The sequence below is a fragment of the Oncorhynchus masou genome, chromosome 13, assembly GCF_036934945.1.
Source record: "Oncorhynchus masou masou isolate Uvic2021 chromosome 13, UVic_Omas_1.1, whole genome shotgun sequence".
NCBI lineage: Eukaryota > Metazoa > Chordata > Actinopteri > Salmoniformes > Salmonidae > Oncorhynchus > Oncorhynchus masou.
This window is the reverse complement of record NC_088224.1, coordinates 36,434,596-36,456,736: the sequence shown is the minus strand read 5'-3', so window position 1 is coordinate 36,456,736 and position 22,141 is coordinate 36,434,596. Positions and strand designations below refer to the sequence as shown.

The following is a 22,141-nucleotide window of genomic DNA, read 5'->3' as shown; positions in this document are numbered from 1 at the left end:
TTCAAATGAGTGGATTTTGCTATTTCATCCACAGCTGTTGCTGACAGGTGTATAAAATTACACAGCCGTACAATCTCCATAGACAAACATTGGCAGTAGAATAGCCTTACTAAAGAGCTCAGTGACATTCAACGTGGCACCGTCATAGGATGCTACCTTTCCAACAAGTCAGTTCTTCAAATTGTTGCCCTGCTAGAGCTGCCCCAGTCAACTGTAAGTGCTGTTATTGTGAAGTAGAAACATCTAGAAGCAACAACTGTGAAGTGGTAGGCCGCACAAGCTGACAGAAGTGCATTGCAAAAATTGTCTGTCCTCGGTTGCAACACTCACTACCGAGTTCCAAACTGCCTCTGGAAGCAACGTCAGCACAAGAAGTCTTCGTTGGGAGCTTCGTGAAATGGGTTTCAATGACCTTCTTGACGATTCTGTACCTAAAACTTTGTGGCAATAGTTTGGGGAAGGCCCTTTCCTGTTTCAGCATGACAATGCTCCCCGAACTTGACTGGCCTGCACAGAGCACTGACCTCAACCCCATCGAACACCTTTGGGATGAATTGGAACGCCGAGTGCGAGCCAGGCCTAATCGCCTAACATCAGTGCCCGACCTCACTAATGCTCTTGTCGCTGAATGGAAGCAAGACCCCGCAGCAATGTTCCAACATCTAGTGGAAAGCCTTCCCAGAAGAGTTGAGGCTGTTATAGCAGCATAGAGGGGGGGGGGGGCTACTCCATATTAATGCCCATGATATTGGAATGAGATGTTCAATGAGCAGGTGTCCACATACTTTTGGTCATGTAGTGTAGTTTTGACTTTAATGTCAATGTTTCAGCACTAAGGTGTTTCTCAAGACCAGTCTCAATGAACAATGCCCTGTAGCAAACATACAACACATGGGTAAAAAAGCTGTGTTGTGGACATGCACGATTTTAGCAAAGAGCAAGCAGTACCACAGTGGCAACATAAAATCAATACAATAATCAATACAATCCCCAATGTTCAATTAACCCTGATTGGAGTGGAGTTTCCCTTAATTACCTGTTGACTCTGTGAGGGTCACGGCGTCGCTTTCCTCCTCGTTTCTAAAGACAGCAATCAGAGAGACTTCGTACTCAGTGATGGGCCTCAGTCCAGTCAGCAGGTGGCTGTTCCTGTTACCATTCACGAGCATCTAGAGAGGGGGAGGGATGGAGGGGAGGGGGAGGGATGGAGGGAAGGGGGGGATGTAATGAGAAGTTGCGTCAAAAATGTCAGATATTTCTGCTGCTACCGAATGGACTGGAATTCTACAGTCATCAAAAGGGCTTGTAAAATAGCACTGTAGCCCATTCCTGCGGTCAATGACCAAAAGCGCCATCTGTGGCCACATGGGTGGAATGTTATTAATCGTTTTCATAATTTCAAAGTTAGTAAAGTTCATTTTTTTATAATCTATATCTGACATGGTGCAGGTGTCTTCTTTTTGTAATCCCGTAACCATGTGTGTGAGGTGTTTAAAAGCTCAGGGGTGTGATAGAAAGTATCCCGAGCAGGTTCCCAATAAGAAGCAGCTGTCTATCGTTGTCTCTGATTGAGAATCATACTTAGGTAGCCTGTTCCCACCTGTGTTGTGGGTAGTTGTTTTCTGTTTAGTGTGTTTTGCACCTGACGGAGCTGTTTCGTTTGTTACTTTGTATTCAGTTCTATTTAATAAATATGAACACGTACCACGCTGCATCTTGGTCCTCACCTTCTTCCACCAATGGCCATTACACAGATAGACAGAAACACAGACAGAGAACTATCCATCCATTCAACTAACCAACAGCCATCAGACACAGACCTCTTTAGTGTCTCCTCCTCTGGTTGGGGTCCAGGTGAGTCTGTAGAGGACCACGTCTTGGGCTGAGTGTTCCCAAGTGACCCTGAAGCTCTCTGTGGAGACTTCACTGGTCTTTAGGTTCAGAGGCTCTGGGACTGTCTCTGGATTACACACAAAGGGTAAAGATGCCTCAAAATAATGGAAGGAGAGCTCCACTTCACTTTGCATATGAGTGGTCATATTCACAGTCTGAACTCACTTTTAGATACACTTTATCACATGTAAGAAACTGTTACATCAGTGTTTCATTTTCAAATACAGCTGGATAATTTGTTAGCACTTTCCATAGAAATAGAATGCCCACCCATCACGGAACGTTGAATTGAATGGGAATGTCCGTTCCCAATAATTATATTTCTATGGCACTTTCTACAAGCCACAGCATTTAAAGCCTTTTTTTGTGTATTATAAAGGCTGTTGTTGAAAGCCAAGAGCTGCCAATAGCATTGCTTATATGGGTAGAGACAGTCTTACTAGTGGTAAAGCTGTCAGTAAGGGGCTCTGCCTGGCCCTCGTCATAGATAGCAAAGATGGCCACCGTATACTCTGTCAATGACGTCAGGTTCCTTAGCAACAGGGTGGTGATGCGGCCAACATCCATCTATAGCCACGGAAGAAAGAGGTCAGGGTTAACGGTCAGTGTGAGTCCCTCTATGTGACAATAAAACAGTATATATATTTTATTGAACTTATCTTAGAAATTTGGTATCCATTCCAGTGATGCCTACTTTTCTATAAATCAGTCAGCACTAGATTATATATCACAGTCTAACAGGTTTGCAAGAAAAGTTATTTCTTTAGGGGGTAAGTCCGCAACATTAACATTAACACGATCTAGTCATGGGTTTAAAGTCCAGCTACGTTATTGGCCAAGTGCCGTGAGCTCTCACCTCATTGGTCTGCACTCCGTTTGTCTTGACGTACATGATGCGGTAGCCGTTGGCCTTCTTGGACGTCGCCTCCCAGGTGAGCCTGGCCGAGCTGTGGTCGACGTCGGAGAAGCGCAGGTTCCGCGCCGGGGTCAGGGGTACTGGGAGATGAGGAGGGGTAGAGAACAGGAACACGGGTCAACCCTAATATAGTTGTAATTAAACACAACCTGAGTCACCATCCCGCTGGTGCATGACGCGAGTGACTCTTTTTGATTGAGAGGAAAATAAAAAGGGCAGGAGAATGGCCTTCTGCGGACAAAGTACATTCTCTGGCAGAGTTAGAATTTAACAAGGACCTTTAGGTAGGGCTAGAAGTCCTGCTTAAAATTAATCCTGTTCTTTCTTGCTGCGGATCATTCTCTTCAATTTAAATGAGGGTCAGTGTTTAACTTTTGACGCAGGGAGCATGAAAAGGATGCAGTGAAGGTGGACTGGGTTCATGAGGGAATTGTACATTTTAAAAAAGTTGGAGAGGAGGGTATTAAAGTTTGGCAAGGATCTATTCCTACTATACTTCAATGTTGTCATTTATTAAATATGACAGATCACTCCAAAAGATCTGTTTGTCTAATGTTTACAGATGTCCTAAGTGGTCTAATGTTGAGATGAGTTGAGAACACACAATCTGTTATTTAGATCATGTTACATACCTCCATTCCAAATGAACTGGACATACTAGCAAAATTTGTAGACAGTGTTTATCTTTCCCATTCTTTAGGGGTGGAGATAAATAGGCTGGATCTACACCACATCCAAAAAAGTTTAATTCAGGAGTGAACTGTTCCTTTTTAAGGCACTGTCCTGTTCCCTTAAAACAGACAGAACGTCTAAGGACAACTACTTTCTGAACTGTTTTCAAGCCTCTGTATATCTACAACATGTCGTGACACCGCCCTTAGAAGCGCTCAAAGAAGGACAATAACACATTAGTTGGTCAATGTCAACACTAAATTGATGCAAACGTAATAGCTCTGAAACACAAAATTAGCACGAACACCGTTTTGTCAGCCTGTTTGTTACGTCTTGCTCTAAAGCTTGCCAGGGCTTGACATCAAGATGCAGGCAGAAGTATGCAAATTCACTAAGCCTGATGGCTAACAAAACATCTAAATACCTACAGTAAGTAAAAAAAAATAAAAAAAAATTAAAGTATGGACACACTTTCTCATTCCAGGGTTTTAAAGTATTTAAAAAAAGATATACATTGTAGAATAGTGAAAACATCAAATCTATGAAATAACACACGTGGAATTGTGTAGTAACCAAAAAAGTGTTATATTTGAGATTCTTCAAAGTAGCCACCCTTTGCCTTGATGGCAGCTTTGCACACTCTTGGCATTCTCTCAACCAGCTTCATCTGGAATGCTTTTCCAACAGTCTTGAAGTAGTTGCCACATACGCCGAGCACTTTTTGGCTGCTTTTCCTTCACTCTGCGGTCCAACTCATCCCAAACCATCTCAATTGGGTTGAGGTTGGGACTAATGATGGACTGTCTTTTCTCTTTGCTTATTTGAGTTGTTCTTCCCATAATATGGACCACATAGGGCTATCTTCTGTATACAACCCCTACCTTGTCAAAACACAACTGATTGGCTTAAACGCATTAAGAAGGAAAGAAAGTTCACATATTCATTTTTAATACATTCCAGGTGAATACCTCATGAAGCTGTCATCAAGCCAAAGGGTGGCTATTTGAAGAATCTCAAATATAAAATATATTTTGATTCGTTTAACACTTTTTTGGTTACTATGTGATTCCATATGTGTTATTTCATAGTTGTGATATCTTCACTACTATTCTACAATGTAGAAAATAGTCAAAATAAAGAAAACCCCTGGAATGAGTACGTGTGTCCAAACATTTGACTGGTACTGTCTATGTGTGTCTGCTTATTCATAATGTATGTGAATCTGTGTGTACACGTGCATGCGTACGAGTGTATGAGGTGGTTACTCACACGTGGTCTCCTGACTGGTCATAGGGTCACTGGCCTCCTCTCCGTACATGGCGTACACGGTCACTGTGTACTCTGTGTCTGGAGTCAGGTTCTCCAGTTCCACTTCGTTCACAGTCTCAGCCACTTTCACCTGCACAAACAGTCATCAGAGACCTTAGACAAGGTGACAGACAGGTACGCAGAGAGGTTGGCAAAGGAGCAAGATATATACAGGGGTTCGATAGAGACAGAATATCAACCATCAAACAGACAAGGGCAAGGCAGTCACACCGCCAGATAAAGTGGCAGCCAGCCAGACGTGATACACGAGGGTGTGAAATAAAAGTGCCATTTCCTGCATTTTACAGAATGAACCATAAGATTGCATTTCTTTTAGGCTATTCTATATAGAGGCTGCAGATTGTAACTAAACAACCCAGATATGCACGTAAAACCTGTCTGGATAATCTACAACAGTCAATGTAACATTTAGCACAAAAACTTCAAGCATCACTTTGAGAAAAAGAGACAAAAGCCCTGGAAGCCATGTTGTGCCCCAACAGGCTGAGCAAGTGAAACTGTGAACCTGAACTGATTACTGTGCCTGGAGGGAGTGTTCTTTTTTAATGAGCACTAACAGGATGGGTGGAATTTGAGCAGTGGAGGACTTTGCCCTCATTTTCTCTCTCCCTCTCCCCCTTTCACTGTACTAGTTACAATGTATTCTAAACATTTCCTTGCTTTGAGTCTAAATTCCCTCCCTTGCTACTTCTTTATTTTCCTCTGTATTTAAATTTAGCCACTCTGTTTCTTAAATCCTCTTCTCTCTCTTTCCCTCTCCATCTGTGCTTTGGATTATACTTCTTCTTTCCTTTTCTTTCTGATAGTCTTTTCCCCTTCTCTATATTCCCCTTCTTTATTTTACCATCTCATTCCTCTTCTCGCTCATTCCTCTCATCCTCCTTTCTCTATCCTCTCCGTCCTCCCTTTGTTCTCTTTTTCTCTCTCACCTCCTTCTCGTCGGCGGCGTCTCCCTCGGTCAGTGGAGCATAGAGGATCATGTAGCCAGAAGCCCCCTCTGCGACCCTCCAGCGGGCTCTCATACTATTGTGGGTGATGTCAAACAGCTCCAGGTTGTTCACCATGGGTAGGGCCACTGTAACACACAAGGGTTATACAGGGGTCACGTCATAGAATTACTACAACAGCCATCAACATTCAAGTCAACATTCAGGATTACAATTCTATATTAGTCATATTGAGTGTACCAATGAGGGTGCAGTCAAATTGGTCAGAGGGGCTTTGCCCGTTCTAGTAATTGTATTTATTTGGGTCACACACAGCTCACACAGGGTTGAGACAAGGTCCTGACTTAGACCAGTAGACCAGGTTTAGCAAAACCCTCCTTATGGAGAGCTAAAATCATATTAAATGTTATTTGTCACATGCTTTGTAAACAACAGGTGCAGACTAAGAGTGAAATGATTACCTACTGCATTGCAGGTTTTTGTTCCAGCCCTGCTCTGTCTAAGACAGCTGATTGTACTCTAATTAAGGTCCTGATGTGCAGCTGATCAGGGGTTAGCAATAGGAAGTGGGTTAGGACACAGTTACACTAGCAGTCCATTTCACTAGCAGTCCATTATTCATATCCAGGCAGCAGCAGGGCCAGGTGCTCGAAGTGCCAGTAGGGAGTGATTGCTCACAGGTGGGAGAGATTACCTAGCTGAGAAGCTGATTGGAAGTAGCCTCCTGACCCGGCAGGGTTTTCACATTTGTGTCTGAATCCTTTTTCCTTAGGTTGGCATGCCTTTTTGTTTTTCCTTTTGTAGACTATTAACTTTGTCCCCATTTGAACCTAATAACTTGCTTGTGCTGGCTGACTACGGAGTCCCAACTGAGCTCTCCCTGGACCTTGGTGAGTAGGCTATACTGTCTCCACTAGGGACAAAGACATACAACACCCTGCTCGCTTACCTCAAGGTTACAGACTCGTTAGCATGTCCTAGCTTCCCTTGATTGAGTTTATATACAATCTTGGTAAAAAAGGTGTTATCTAGAACCTAAAATGGTTAATCAGCAGTCTCCATAGGAGAACCCTTTGAAAAATATTTTTTTGGTTCCAGGTATAACCCTTTTGGGTTTCACGAAGAACCCTTTTCAGTTTCGTAACATACTAAGAGGAAAAGCAAAGGTAAAATTGTAAACAATTTGGCATAATTCACAATTCACACAGCAAAGCAATCTCCATTTCTGTTAACCTGTTTGACCAAGAGTGGCCATAGCCCCTCCCTTAACCTGTCTATAGAATTACATAAATGGTGGGCCTAAATGCAATACGGGCTACTTAAGCACCAAAAAGTGAGAGCCTTTACAGATTTACTGGATGTTTGGATGTCGTAAATTGTCTTACTTCCTCCTCCATCTGTATGTCAGTCTTGACAGCGGTAGGTTACTCACCATCCCCATTAACTTTGAGACAAGGTCAATTGTGTACTTAGTATTCACAGATATCCATGGGGGGATTTCATTGCCATTCATCAACTTCTAGCCACCACTAAATTAGATGAGATTCAGTTTTGTAACTCGACTTACATGTGGTAGTGCTGCCTCGGAGGGCTTCGCTAGCTGAGCTGGCATAGATGGCGAACACGGCCACCTGGTACTCAGTCAGCGAGAGGAGGTAGTTGAGCACCACCGTGTCCACTGTGCCCTGCACCACCTTCTCCTCGGGCTGGCCCCCGCTGGCAGGGTAGAACACCACCCGGTACTTCTCCACCGTGCCAGGGGCGTGGGTCCACGACACCCGGAAACTCCTGGCCGTCACTTCCGAGGTCACCAGGTCTCTGGGAGCGGCCATGGTGACTTCTGGGCCTGTGTCGCCTGAGAAATTTTAGAGTGGGAGAAGAATGAGAGAAAAGAAGGGAGGTTGTAGAATGGCAGAGGAAATAGAAAGGGTTAGAAGATGTAGGGCGGCAGAGGAAATAGAAAGGTTTAGAAGATGTAGGGTGGCAGAGGAAATAGAAAGGTTTAGAAGATGTAGGGTGGCAGAGGAAATAGAAAGGGTTAAAAGATGTAGGGTGGCAGAGGAAATAGAAAGGTTTAGAAGATGTAGGGTGGCAGAGGAAATAGAAAGGTTTAGAAGATGTAGGGTGGCAGAGGAAATAGAAAGGGTTAGAAGATGTAGGGTGGCGGAGGAAATAGAAAGGGTTAGAAGATGTAGGATGGTGGAGGAAATAGAAAGTTTTAGAAGATGTAGAATGGCAGAGGAAATAGAAAGGTTTAGAAGATGTAGGGTGGCAGAGGAAATAGAAAGGATTTGAAGATGTAGGGTGGCGGAGGAAATAGAAAGGATTTGAAGATGTAGGGTGGCGGAGGAAATAGAAAGGGTTAAAAGATGTAGGGTGGCGGAGGAAATAGAAAGGGTTAGAAGATGTAGGGTGGCGGAGGAAATAGAAAGGGTTAGAAGATGTAGAATAGCAGAGGAAATAGAAAGGGTTAAAAGATGTAGGGTGGCGGAGGAAATAGAAAGGGTAGTAAGATGTAGGATGGCGGAGGAAATAGAAAGGGTAGGAAGATGTAGGATGGCGGATGAAATGGAAAGGGTTAAAAGATGTAGGGCGGCGGAGGAATTAGAAAGGGTTAGAAGATGTAGGATGGCAGAGGAAATGGAAAGGGTTAAAAGATTTAGGGTGGCAGAGGAATTAGAAAGGGTTAGAAGATGTAGGGCGGCAGAGAAAATAGAAAGGGTTAGAAGATGTAGGGCGGCAGAGGACATAGAAAGGATTGGAGGATGAGGGGATGGATGTGTTTGCTTTCCGGTGGATCTGTCCAAAATCATTGAAGTGTCACTTTAAACAATGTCTGCTTGTACAAAGGTATACTATGTGACTAAATGTCTATACAATCCCAGGTATTGGAAACTATTTGGTCTTTACAAATAACCATTAAAATACTAAAATAAAAGTACTGTACTTGTTTTGGGCTGTGTATTTGAAAATACAAAAATACACAGAAAACAATTTTAAATACCAGATACTCAAATACACATGTATTTGAACCTAGGTCTGGATGTGACATTCTCAATTCTCTTTTCTGAATCTACTACTCTACTTGAATCTGGCTCACCTTTGATGGCTTTGTCAAGCTGTTCGACCCGGTCGCAGACGGTCCTGGTCAGACCCTCCACGATGGAGCTCATGACGCTGAAGTCAGCCACATTGTAGACGTGCGTCTCCTCTGGAGGAGAGCCAATGGCCTTCAGCTCTTTCTCATCAGCGTTCTTCACACCTTTATAGAGGGGGAGTGAGAGAGGGAGAGAAAGAGAGATGTTTCCCATGCCAATAAAGCCCTTTGAATTGAGAGAGAGAGAGATGAGTAGATTGAGACATCTCTAGATTACATATCACTACACTGGGCAGGTGTCAGAACAAGTGGCTTCACATTCAAACCAGATTTCCCAAATACTGTATAAATGTAAAAGGTGAAAGAATGCCCTCCATCAGTCAAGAAAATTGCATCTGCATTCAATCTAACTACAGTAGTATATGAGCATGTAGAGAAAACTAAGATGAGGCTTTGTCTCATACCAATGGCAAACAGCTCTATTCCCGCCTCTCTCAGACTCCGCGCTGGGGGTTGGACATCGTCTTGAGACTTCCCATCTGTGATCAGGATTCCAATTTTGGGAACGCCGGCCCTGGATCCGGACTCGGGTTTGTAACTGTTCTCAAGGATGTACGTCAATGCAAGACCTACAGTAGAGAAGATCAGTATACTGTCTAACTCCTGCATACACAGGGGTTCTTGAGGACTGTCACATACAGTATTAGCGTCTTTGTTGGGTTATTGGGTTCCCTGGCTAAATCTCTAAGATATGGTCAAAATGTAATGGAAAACAGAATGTCAATCAGGTTATCTGGACGTAATAAAATGTGGTAGAATAACATCATGAGCATAATTTGTTGCCGGGTGGGTAATGTGTATTGTGTGGAGTTCAGTAGTATTACAGAGTACAGAGGAAGAAAGGATTCCTTTCCAGTACCCGTCAGTGTGTTCCCTCCTTTGTAAGGAAGGTTCTTCACAGCGTCGATGACTGCTTCTTTGGTGGTGAAAGTGTTCAGGTGCCACTCAATCCTGGGGTCACCACTATACTGGGCCAGGCCTGTGCAAAGGGAATCAACACTCAGGGTAGCTTCTCTCAACACACAAACACACGCTGTTACTGTACTGACGAGCATCTAATCATTTATTACCCAGATGAAACGCAGCAGCACAACGACACAGAAACTACAGTACCCGTGACTTAAGTGGGTGGGATAGAAAGGCTAATCATCTAATCATGAGCTCTTTAGCAACGCTGCTTTCTCATGCTTATCATTTTAATGATGATGACAATGATAGGGAAACAACGTCACCAATGATGATGATGAAGAAACCAGTAAAATGACTCGCCTATCCGTGTCTTGTCAAACTCCACATGGAAGGCGCTAACCAGATTCTCCAGGAACATGCGGACCAGACGGAAGTTTATCCGTCCGATACTCCATGATCCGTCCACCAGGATCACAATATCCGCTATGGCCGGGGTCTTACACATGAACTGCTCTGTAAGGGAAAAAGATACACAGACCAGATTATGTTTAAACCAACATACTAATGACAAAGCATTCAAACAATAGCCTAGATAAAACACAAGAATATACAACATACCACTGCTGAGCGTAAAGGGGTAAGTAAGGTCACTGAAGAGAGTAACTTATCAAATAATGGTAAACTGAATCAAACAATAAATAATAAATAACTGAATCAAACAACAAAAAAGCATTTGTAATTCTTTGAAGTGCAGCTTAGGTCCAAAGCATTTGTTTATTCAGTTTAATACATCTTCCCACGAAATTCCCTGAAGGGCAATTTAGTGTATAATTCATGCAAAAATAATGCTAGTGCTCATGAATACACCCAGTCAATGAAGAGAAAATAGGCCTTGATTAGGTGACATTTTATTTAGACACTCTATGCTACATAGAGTTTCACATAATAACATATCTCATTATGCCTCCTCTCACAATCTGTGCCGATCTATTAAAGTAGAGAGGCCTGTCATTAGACCATAAACAGACATGATGACAGCAATGTGCTGGATATTATCCTGATCCGACATACTCAGATAGCGTGAGTGAAAGACATTGAACCAGAACTCTCTCTCTGTGTGGATTCAGAAGGTTTCTGCAGGATATGCACAAATCTGCATTGAATACTGTTTGTATCTTAAGTTCAGGAAAAAAGTCAGGAAAGAAACTCTGACTTTCACAGTTCAGGAAACTGTCAGACTTTCAGAGTCTTATAGGAAATAATATACCCAGAATCAAGATTTTTTTGGTTGACAGTATATTTCTCGTATGCCAATTGTTGTGTGTGAGAATTGTGAAATTGGGTGACCAGCAAAGACACAGACAACTAGAATAGGGCAGCAGTTTATTGTTTAAAAGCAAAATACTGTAAAAGTAATCCAGCATTCCATCAGCCTTTATGGTGGATTACAATGATTGATTTCAGATTGTAAATTAGCTGTAGGTGGTATGTGCCACTTTTCCCATCGAGCGTTCAATGCACACAACTGCAGTGGCACACAAATTCCGTCTGAGCTGAGAGGACCGATATCTTCTGGATGTTTTGCTCTACCTCTGGGGAGAGAGGATATACAGTATATAACATCAATGTAGAGATCATCACTTAAACAATATTTCAATCAAAAAGGTGTGGTTGGGTTCAAATCCATGCAAAAGATAAACATACTGTACATTAATTACTCTGTTGGTTGGAAAAGATAGAATATATCATTCAATAACCATCTTATCCCCCAGATGTCGAACAAATACTTACCAGGCTGGAACATTTTATGCAATCTAGAGTAGAACTGCATTTTTTAAGAGTTGTTTAATTTGCCATTGACAGAAACAGAGTGGTCTATCACTTCCTACAAGTCTGTACCGTCCTGGAATTTCTGTTTCCAAACCAATCAATATCTCAGCATAATAGACCGTAGTAAAGCAAGTCAAACAAAAAAAGTGTTTTATGTGTGTCAACCTCATAAAATAACCTCCTGTTTCCTGAACATTTAATTGAAGGGCAGGGCACCATTTTGGAGTGAATGAAAGAGCATTGTCTGAGTGCCTTTAATAGCAGGGCAGCAAACATAGCCAGGTGCATAGACGGTGGGAAGATGGGGAGTGAGAGTAGAACAAGACATCTCTAGATGACATATCACTACACTGAGTAGGTGTCACAACAGGTGGCTTCACATTCAAACCAGTTTTCCTGAATACACTATATATAAGAAAGTATTTGGACACCCTTTCAAATTAGCGGATTCGGCTATTTCAGCCACACCCCTTCCTGACATGTGTATAAAATCGAGCACTCAGCCATGCGATCTCCATAGACAGACAGTAGAATGGCCTTACTGAAGAGCTCAGTGACTTTCAACGTGGCACCATCATAGGATGCCACTTTTCCAAGAGAGGTATAGGAGGACAGAGGGTGGAGAGAGTGGTAGACACTATACAGACAGGCGGATAGGAGAAGGACACTGAAAAGCAGAGGGGATAGTAAGAATGGAGAAAGGGAGAGGGTTGAAAGAGGGAGAGAGAGATTCTTTTAGAACATAGCTATTAGTGGAGGACCTCAGGCGCTTGTGGATCTGATGGGTCACAGGGTCAACAGTCAAGGCCAAGTCAGGGTTAAGGCGACTGCGGTAATGCCTAGAGGGAGAGGGAGCCAAGAGTTCCCATTCCTCCATGTCAAAGCAGATCCATGCACCGCTCTCTCATCCGCATCCAGATTTATAATGTGTGCAATTTACAAACACAGAGGAGAGAAGTCACCATCGCCTCAAGATAAGGGCCTAACATTCCTCTCCAAAAACATGAAAGGGCAAAGTAGTTGTGTGCATCGGCTAGAAGCAGATTCCAAACATGCATGTCCACTAGGCAGATAACCTCAAAGGTTAGCTCATTAATCTACAGTATGAACATGACAGGGTTAAAGTGATCGATTAGTGAAAGCTACACGTGACAAAAGTGACACGTATGCACAGTATCAGTCAAAAGTTTGGACACACTTACTCATTCCAGGATTTTTCTTTATTTTAACTATTTTCTAAATTGTAGAATAATAGTGAAGACATCAAAACTATGAAATAACACATATGGAATCATGTAGTTAACAAAAAAGTAGCTACCCTTTGCCTAGATGACAGATTTGCACACTTTTGGCATTCTCTCAACCAGCTTCATGAGGTAGTCACCTGGAATGCATTTCAGAAGATAGCCCTATTTGGTAAAAGACCAAGTCCATATTATGGCAAGAACAGCTCAAATAAGCAAAGAGAAACGACAGTCCATCATTACTTTAAGACATGAAGGTCAGTTAAACCGTAAAATTTCAAGAACTTTGAAAGTTTCTTCTTCAAGTGCAGTCACAAAAACCATCAAGCGCTATGATAAAACTGGCTCTCATGTAGCCCAAATAAATGCTTCACAGATGCTTCACAAATAAATGCTTCACAAGTAACAGACACATCTCAACATCAACTGTTCAGAAGAGACTGTGTGAATCAGGCCTTCATGGTCGAATTGCTGCAAAGAAACCACTACTAAAGGACACCAATAAGAAGAAGAGACTTGCTTGGGCCAAGAAACATGAGCAATGGACATTAGACTGGTAGAAATATGTCCTTTTGTCTGATGAGTCTAAATGAGCTATTTTTGGTTCCAATCTCTGTGTCTTTGTGAGACTCAGAGTAGGTGATCTCCGCATGTGTGGTTCCCACCGTGAAGCATGGAGGAGGAGGTGTGATGGTGTGGGGTCCCTTGTGAAGCTGCTTGAGCGAATGCCAAGAGTCTGCAAAGCTGTCATCAAGACAAAGGGTGGCAACTTTGAAGAATCTCAAATATAAAATATATTCTGGATTTGTTTAACACTTTTTGGGTTACTACACGATTCCATATGTGCTATTTCATAGTTTTCTTCACTATTATTCTACAATGTTGAAAATAGGGAGTCCCATAGGGCAGCGCACAATTGGCCCAGCTTCGTCCGCGTTTGGCAGGGGTAGGCCGTCACTGTAAATAAGAATTTGTTCTTAACTGACTTGCCTAGTTAAATAAAGGTTCATTAAAAAAATTAGTAGGTGTGTCCAAACTTTTGACTGGTACCGTATATACACACACATACTCACTTATTCCTATACACTCAGTGTACAAACCATTAGGAACACCTGAACTTTCCATGACATAGCTTTCAACTGGATTCAAATGGTCAATCTATGACGCCTTGTTAATTCCACTTAAATCAGAGGAGATGATGGGGAGGAGACAGGTTAAAGAAGGACTTTTAAGCCTTAAGACAATTGAATGGGTGAATGCAAGACAAAGGATTGAAGTGCCTTTGAACGGGGTATGGTAGTAGGTGCCAGACACACCTATTTGATTGTGCCAAGAACTGCAACGCTGCTGTCGACAGTTTCCTGTGTGTATAAAGGATGGTCCACCACCCAAAGGACATCCAGCCAATTTGACACAACTGTGGGAAGCATTGAAGTCAACATGGGCCATATGTCACAATGTTGAAGGTTAGTCAGGTGCAGGAGAGCAGAGATGGGTGATAACAGGTGCACTTTATTCATGACCAAGGAAAACAGCGATAACGCCCAAAGTACACAAACGGTAAACAAAACACACGAGTTAAACACATACCCGGCGCAAACCAGCCTGATGCGAACCACATGTAACAAACAATTCCACACACAGACATGGGGGGAACAGAGGGTAAAATACATTTAGTCAGATGAGGGAATGCGAACCAGGTTTGTGGAAAACCAAGACAAAACAAATATAAAATAAAAAGTGGAGCGACGATGGCTAGAAGACCGGTGACGTCGACCGTCGCCCGAACAAGGAGAGGGGCCGACTTCGGTGGAAGTCGTGACACCAGCATCCCTGTGGAACACTTTCGGTATCTTGCATAGTCCATGCCCCAAAGAATTGAGACTGTTCGAAGGGCAAAAGTGGGTGCGACTAGATATTAGGAAGGTTTTCTTAATGTTCTGGACACTCAGTGTAAATAAGCAGGTAAGAAGAATATAAAATCTGGTCACATATACCATGAATTTATGCAACTACTCCAAACAAACTAGCTCCCTCTGACAATAATACATGTGCTTAGCCAGTGGTCCCTCTGACAATAATACATGTGATTAGCCAGTGGTCCCTCTGACAATAATACATGTGATTAGCCAGTGGAGCTCCACACCAGCCCTCCTACCCCAGTGGCAAATCTAAGCCTAATAATCTCATAGGGTTGACATTATTCACAGGATCTGTCTCCGAGGAGCTCTACCATACAGTAGAATAATGAAATTATGCAGAATAAACTACACTAAACAAAAATAAAACGCAACGTTTAAAATGTAGGTCCTATGTTTCATGAGCTGAAGCAAAAGATCCCAGACATTTTCCAAATGCACAAGAAGCTTATTTCTCTCAAATTTTGTGCACAAATTTGTTTACATCCCTGTTCGTGAGCATTTCTCCATTGCCAAGATAATCTATCAACGTGACAGGTGTGGAATAGCAAGAAGCTGATTAAACAGCATGATCATTACACATGTGCACCTTGTGCTGGAGACAATAAAAGGCCACTCTAAAACGTGCAGTTTTACGTCAAATGTTTATTTCTCTACCATAAGCTGCGTCCAACGTCTTTTAGAGAATTTGGCAGTACGTCCAACCGGCCTGACAATTGCAGAGTACGTGTATGGCGTTGTGTGGGTGAGCGGTTTGCTGACGTCAACGTTGTGAACAGAGTACCTCATGGTGGCAGTAAGGTTATGGTATGGGCAGGCATAAGCTATGGACATCAACCACAAATTGCATTTTATTGATGGCAATTTCAATGCACAGAGATACCATGACAAGATCCTGAGTCCCATTGTCGTGCCATTCATCCGCCTCCATCACCTCATGTTTCAGCATGATAATGCACGGCCCTATGTCGCAAGGATTTGTACACAATTCCTGGAAGCTGAAAATGTCCCAGTTCTTTCAGTTCTTGGCCTGCATATTCACCAGACACGTCACCCATTGAGCATGTGTGGGATGCTCTGGAGCGACGTGTACAACAGCGTGTTCCAGTTCCCGCCAATATCCACCAACTTCGCACAGTCATTGAAGAGGAGAAGGACAACATTATACAAGACACAATCAACAGGCTGATCAACTCTATGTGAAGGAGATGTGTTGCGCTGCATGAGGCAAATGGTGGTCACACTAGATACTGACTGGTTTTCTGATCCACGTCCCTACCTTTCTTTTAAAGGTATCTGTGACCAACAGATGCATATCTGTATTCCCAGTCATGTGAAATCCATAGATTAGGGCCTAATTAATTGATTTCAATTGACTGATTACCTTATATGAACTGTAACTCTGTACAATCTTTGAAATTGTTGCATGTTGCATTTATATTTTTGTTCAGTACATAAGGAGGAATCTCCATGCTTTCCTCCCACAGGCATCTCACAGACCACAGTAGAACCAATTATACAAGCCTCAATATAGCAATGCTAGTTCTCTTAATGTTATTGTAGTATATGTAATATGTGGCTGAAATATGTAAGACATTAGATATGAGCAGTGCCTTATTAATAGTGATCGAATGGTGTATGGTTCATCTGTACAGTTCTTACTGGTCCATTGATATCAGATTATGATTGGTCTCTGGCATTCATAATTCTCTAGGGGATCCAGGTGGATTTTTCCTCATGCATTTATCTGAAAACAATGCAGGTATAGGCTAATGTTTTTCGATGGGTAACTTGAAATGAATCGACTTAAAATCTTCGGCCTTATGAAGGATGTTGTGACAGAAGAATCTCCCTATTCTCCAATAAAATCCTAAATGTGTCTACAGAATGTATGGCCCTCTGTCTGCATATTTTCCACCGTACTTTCTCATACCATAAGCTTATGAAGGTTATGAAGATGTTTAGGCCACACGGCCCCACTCCCAGTGAGTGATGGGACTACAGCGACTGGGGCAGAGTGGAACAGGTAAAGCCTCACCTCTGGGCATTGGCTTTGTGACTGTGAGGCGATGCAGCATATGAAGAAAGGGCCGCGCTGTCAACCAAGCGAGGATGTTACTCGTTTATCTGTCAGCCCCATACGGTAGAGAACCGAACAATGAGCAGACAATGTGACAACGTTCAGACGTTGTCGTGGGAACCCGGGGGAAATTACTGTAAGTCAAACTTGTCCTGCGAATATTCAAATGCACTTCTGTCGCTAGAAACAATTAACCACAGACTGGAGGAGTCGGGTGATGTGACAGCCACACTGACTCACACAACATCCTGGCAGGTGTTTGTGTGACATCTCAGAAAGTGTACACTCCCTCACTCACCCAAAACCAATAACAACAAAGGAAACAACATTTTTTATAAGAAAACTGTCATCAAAAGTTCAAGCCTCAGAGGCTAAACACGTCCACCTAATGAATGATGCTGGTCAACAGAGGCCCATTCCCTCGGGCAATATGGACGTGATCACGTGGCATCTTTTCTCTGGATGGGGTTGACTAGGTGACTTTAAAACGTGTGCCCGCCTAACTGCCTGAGAGCATCCGTCACCTGTCACATTCCTAACCCTTCTATTTCTACTCGGGACTCCAAATGACTCTGTCTGAATGTCAAGTTCCATTAATGAAGCTTTTTCTCCACGCTTCATAACTCAGTAAAGCCTGCACTTGCATTAATGGAATGCCAGACTCTCTCTCAGTCTAGGCCACAGCACTATTTTGCTCACTTTCAATTTGGCTTTAACAACAGTGGATCCGTCTGCGATGAGGCATGCTCTGTTGATTCATCGTTCATCGTGATTTGTAGCATGGGGAAATGACATTGCGTTGAGTTGTTTGTTGATTGCTCATTTTGTACATAATGTATCCGGTAAGTTCGCTGTGGTCTGTATATGCATCAGCTAAAGCAGGGATGGTCAACTGATGGACCGCGGACCACTTTTTTGTAGGCCTGCAGATCAATAGTAGAATACACAAGGTGCAATTTAGAAATTTGGTTGTGCATCAGCAGTTTCTATTGTTATGTCAGTCAATGACAGTCACTCAATTAGCCCATGTCAGCTAACATTATTTTTATTGGAATGTTAGTCTAGCGACCAGCTATTTAAATCATGGTCGAATTATCGACCTGAGGGCCACCATTGATCATCAGATATCATGTTAAAAAAGGGAAACATTTGTCTCTACCCTTTGGCAAAAAGTGAAGAATTGCAGGAAATTAGCTGTAAAATTGCGAATTTATCTCTCGACCTCATGGCAAAATGAATAGAATTGCATAAAATTAGTTAACACGGGGCCCCAAAAGGCTAGGGCCGACTCTGACTGCATGTGTGGGTATGGATGTGGGTACGCAGCCCCTCATGATGAGACCGATTTGCTGTGGCCTCCACCCCCATCAAAGTTGTCCATCCCTGAGCTAGAGCCATGTACAATAAATGAGTTCCTTTCACCACAAGCTGACAGACCGAGCCAGCCAGGTGTATTTCTTTTGCAATGAAACTGTTAGAAAACCTGTTATAATACCAACAAATGAATGACATAATACCTGTCACTCAATAGGAAGCAGTATCCCAAGAGTCCAGCATAAGTTGCAATGCTCCATTTGTCCATCAAATTATTTCCATTTCATAACAATGTTTCCTGCGTGTCTTACATGAACAGCACTACGGCTGAAGATCGAAAGTACTATACAGGCTGTTACCAAACTAATTAATTACAGGGTATTGTGAGTCTTTGACACTGAACAGAGAATTCCAACAGTTACATGACTTCAGCCTTAAAAAACAAAACATGCCTGTGTCCATGGTTACAGAAATACAGTGAGGGGAAAAAAGTATTTGATCCCCTGCTGATTTTGTACGTTTGCCCACTGACAACGAAATGATCAGTCTATAATTTTAATGGTAGGTTTATTTCAACAGTGAGAGACAGAATAACAACAACAGAAATCCAGAAAAACTCTGCAAAACATGACTTAGTACTTGGTGAAAACCCTTGTTGGCAATCACAGAGGTCAGACGTTTCTTGTAGTTGGCCACCAGGTTTGTACACATCTCAGGAGGGATTTTGTCCCACTCCTCTTTGCAGATCTTCTCCAAGTCATTAAGGTTTCGAGGCTGACGTTTGGCAACTCAAACCTTCAGCTCCCTCCACAGATTTTCTATGGGATTAAGGTCTGGAGACTGGCTAGGCCACTCAAGGACCTTAATGTGCTTCTTCTTGAGCAACTCCTTTGTTGCCTTGGTAGTGTGTTTTGGGTCATTGTCATGCTGGAATACCCATCCACGACCCATTTTCAATGCCCTGGCTGAGGGAAGGAGGTTCTCACCCAAGATTTGACGGTACATGGCCCCGTCCATCGCCCCTTTGATGTGGTGAAGATGTCCTGTCCCCTCAGCAGAAAAACAGCCCCAAAGCATAATGTTTGAAGGTGGGGATGGTGTTCTTAGGGTCATAGGCAGCATTCCTCCTCCAAACACGGCGAGTTGAGTTGAGAGCTCCATTTTGGTCTCATCTGACCACAACACTTTCACCTAGTTGTCCTCTGAATCATTCAGATGTTCATTGGCAAACTTCAAACGGGCATGTATATGTGCTTTCTTGAGCAGGGGGACCTAAGGGGCGCTGCAGGATTTCAGTCCTTCACGACGTAGTGTGTTACCAATTGTTTTCTTGGTGACTATGGTCCCAGCTGCCTAGAGATCATTGACAAGATCCCCCCGTGTAGTTCTGGGCTGATTCCTCACCGTTCTCATGATCATTGCAACTCCACGAGGTGAGATCTTGCATGGAACCCCAGGCAGGGGGAGATTGAGAGTTCTTTTGTGTTTCTTCCATTTGCGAATAATCGCACCAGCTGTTGTCACCTTCTCACCAAGCTGCTTGGCGATGGTCTTGTAGCCTATTCTAGCCTTGTGTAGGTCTACAATCTTGTCCCTGACATCCTTGGAGAGTTCTTTGGCCTTGGCCATGCTGGAGAGTTTGGAATCTTCTGTGGACAGGTGTCTTTTATACAGGTAACAAACTGAGATTAGGAGCACTCCCTTTAAGACTGTGCTCCTAATCTCAGCTCGTTACCTGTATAAAAGACACCTGGGAGCCAGAAATCTTTCTGATTGAGAGGGGGTCAAATACTTATTTCCCTCATTAAAATGCAAATAAATTTATAACATTATATAACATTTGACATGCGTTTTTCTGGATTTTTTTGTTGTTATTCTGTCTCTCACTGTTCAAATAAACCTACCATTAAAATTATAGATGGATCATTTCTTTGTCAGTGGGCAAACATACAAAATCAGCAGGGGATCAAATACTCTTTTCCCTCACTGTACCTCAGGTTTCTCTTATGTCTTGTAAAAATACTGCGTTTTCCAGACATCCAAGAGGATTAGGAAAGTTAGCCATGCTTCAAAACACTAGTTTGCACCTGTTATTGCTGAATTTGTGCTGTTTTACAAGGCAAATTGTCACATTTTCATTCACTACTGCACAGATATTTAATTGCATCTTAATCAACAAAAAAGCTAAATAACAACCTCCTCCTTCGCTAAACATTGCCTCAAAAGACACCACTACCATAACATCTTCTGTCCCCATCTCTTAGCTGTTATTCATGAGCCTAGAGAGAAGCTCTCTGTCCTCTAAGCAGCCCTCCCGTAGGCTACTACAAACCACTAAATGTCTTCTATGCTTAAAATATAACCTGTGGTTCCTGGGGGCGACACTACAGCGCGTTAGGGTCCCCTGAAGAGTGGGGGGAATCAGGAGCAAGCTGTGATTTCATTATCTCGTCGGCCTCTCTGGATACAGTCCAATTACCTCCGTGTGAACAAATGACCATGTAATTAAAGTTAAACAAATGGGTCATGTCATCGCAGCGTAATACTGTCTGGCAGCACCACCTCCCCAACCACCTGCTAGTTAAGGGACATTGAGGAAGCGTAATATCCTCCTTGACCCCCAAGCGACAGGGCGGATGATAAGCTAATGCTATCTGCGCTAACTTGAGCAGGTAGCAGTGTAGCCAGCGGGAACTGAAAGGTAAAGGATATGGTCTGGTACTGGTTGTGGTTATTGGTTCAGATGTACTGGTAACTGCTTATGCCGCTGCATATAGAGTATACCTAAAAGCTGGAAGGGCAAACATAAACTGGAAAGAAATTAAAAGATGTTAAGTAATGCCTATGATAATGTTATGGCAGTGTAATATACCACATGGCACACGCCCATACCCATATACTCATCTAGAGCCAAAAGGGGCTAAAAATCAACGTGTCATACATAAACTATGCCATTTTATCCCTTCACTGACTGACACCAATTACTTTTCGCTCAAAAATGTGTCAATCAACCCTGAGCCTCGGATCCCAAACCCCGGCCACTGCACAACATAAGCGCTGCCATGGCGATGCATGAGTCATCCGGCCTTAATTACCTATATGTGTCCCTTATGACACCACCACCACCTCCGGAAGCGCCGACTCTGCCGAGCACGGCCCCAGCAACTTCAATTAGGGCATAAATATAGGGGCCTAATATCCTTCCTGGGCCCAGTTCAGAGAGGGTAGGCGTGGAGGTAAGTGCTAGGTTGTGTGGGACTGAGGCATCTGCCAGGCCTTGGGCACACCTTTTTGCCCTCTGGTATATCTGCACACCCAGGCAGGCAGGGAGCTACAGGGGTTTACTTAGCAAGCCTGGAGCCGTCCAAGAATGGGCCCGGTGATAACATAGTAAAGGTATTCTGCAAGTGTGGGCAAGGAGATAGCTGTCTATGTCAGCTGTCTACATGCAATGGAGAGAGAGCGGGAGAGTGGAGAGAGAGAGGGCGAGAGAGAAGGAGGAAGGGGAAAAGGAGAGAAACAGTGAGGAGGAAGAAATTAGAGCTTGACAAGGAAAGAAAGAGTTTGGAGAAAGAAAGAAGATAGAGAGTGAAGGAGAAAGAAAAGACGCATCATTATATCCAAGTTATTTTCCCCTTCTGTCTTTTACTCATAGGCAATTTGAGCATTTTAAGAGACGGCAGGTGATCCATCGCAGACCTCAAAGCACCACAGGGATCCTTACACCACACTCCATAACTGCAAAACACTTTTTGACACCTCAGCCAAATCATAGCTCTTTATGCCAGAAGCACAGACGATTCAAGACACCATGAAACACAGACTCCACAGGAGTTTCATAAACACTGTTACTATCTTTGTCTGAAAACAAACTCCTAAATCTACCACTAATAGCCTGTTTCAGCCCACCAACAGCTTTTACGATCAGTTT

The 22,141-nt window shown here is 43.0% G+C and overlaps 1 protein-coding gene across 4 annotated transcripts in view; it reads right to left on the bottom strand.

The window, feature by feature from the left end:
* col14a1b (collagen, type XIV, alpha 1b) overlaps positions 1 to 22,141 on the bottom strand; it is a 92,997-nt gene that overhangs the window by 55,859 nt on the left and 14,997 nt on the right. For all 4 annotated transcript variants that reach the window (XM_064983659.1, XM_064983657.1, XM_064983658.1 and 1 more), the window contains 11 exons: positions 10,184 to 10,336; positions 9,774 to 9,893; positions 9,319 to 9,483; positions 8,858 to 9,019; positions 7,325 to 7,612; positions 5,740 to 5,885; positions 4,751 to 4,880; positions 2,750 to 2,889; positions 2,334 to 2,460; positions 1,821 to 1,960; positions 1,037 to 1,169 (listed from right to left, as the gene is read on the bottom strand). In XM_064983659.1, the coding sequence (XP_064839731.1) occupies positions 1,037 to 1,169; positions 1,821 to 1,960; positions 2,334 to 2,460; positions 2,750 to 2,889; positions 4,751 to 4,880; positions 5,740 to 5,885; positions 7,325 to 7,612; positions 8,858 to 9,019; positions 9,319 to 9,483; positions 9,774 to 9,893; positions 10,184 to 10,336 (1,704 nt within the window). The remainder of the gene's footprint in view (positions 1 to 1,036; positions 1,170 to 1,820; positions 1,961 to 2,333; positions 2,461 to 2,749; positions 2,890 to 4,750; positions 4,881 to 5,739; positions 5,886 to 7,324; positions 7,613 to 8,857; positions 9,020 to 9,318; positions 9,484 to 9,773; positions 9,894 to 10,183; positions 10,337 to 22,141) is intronic.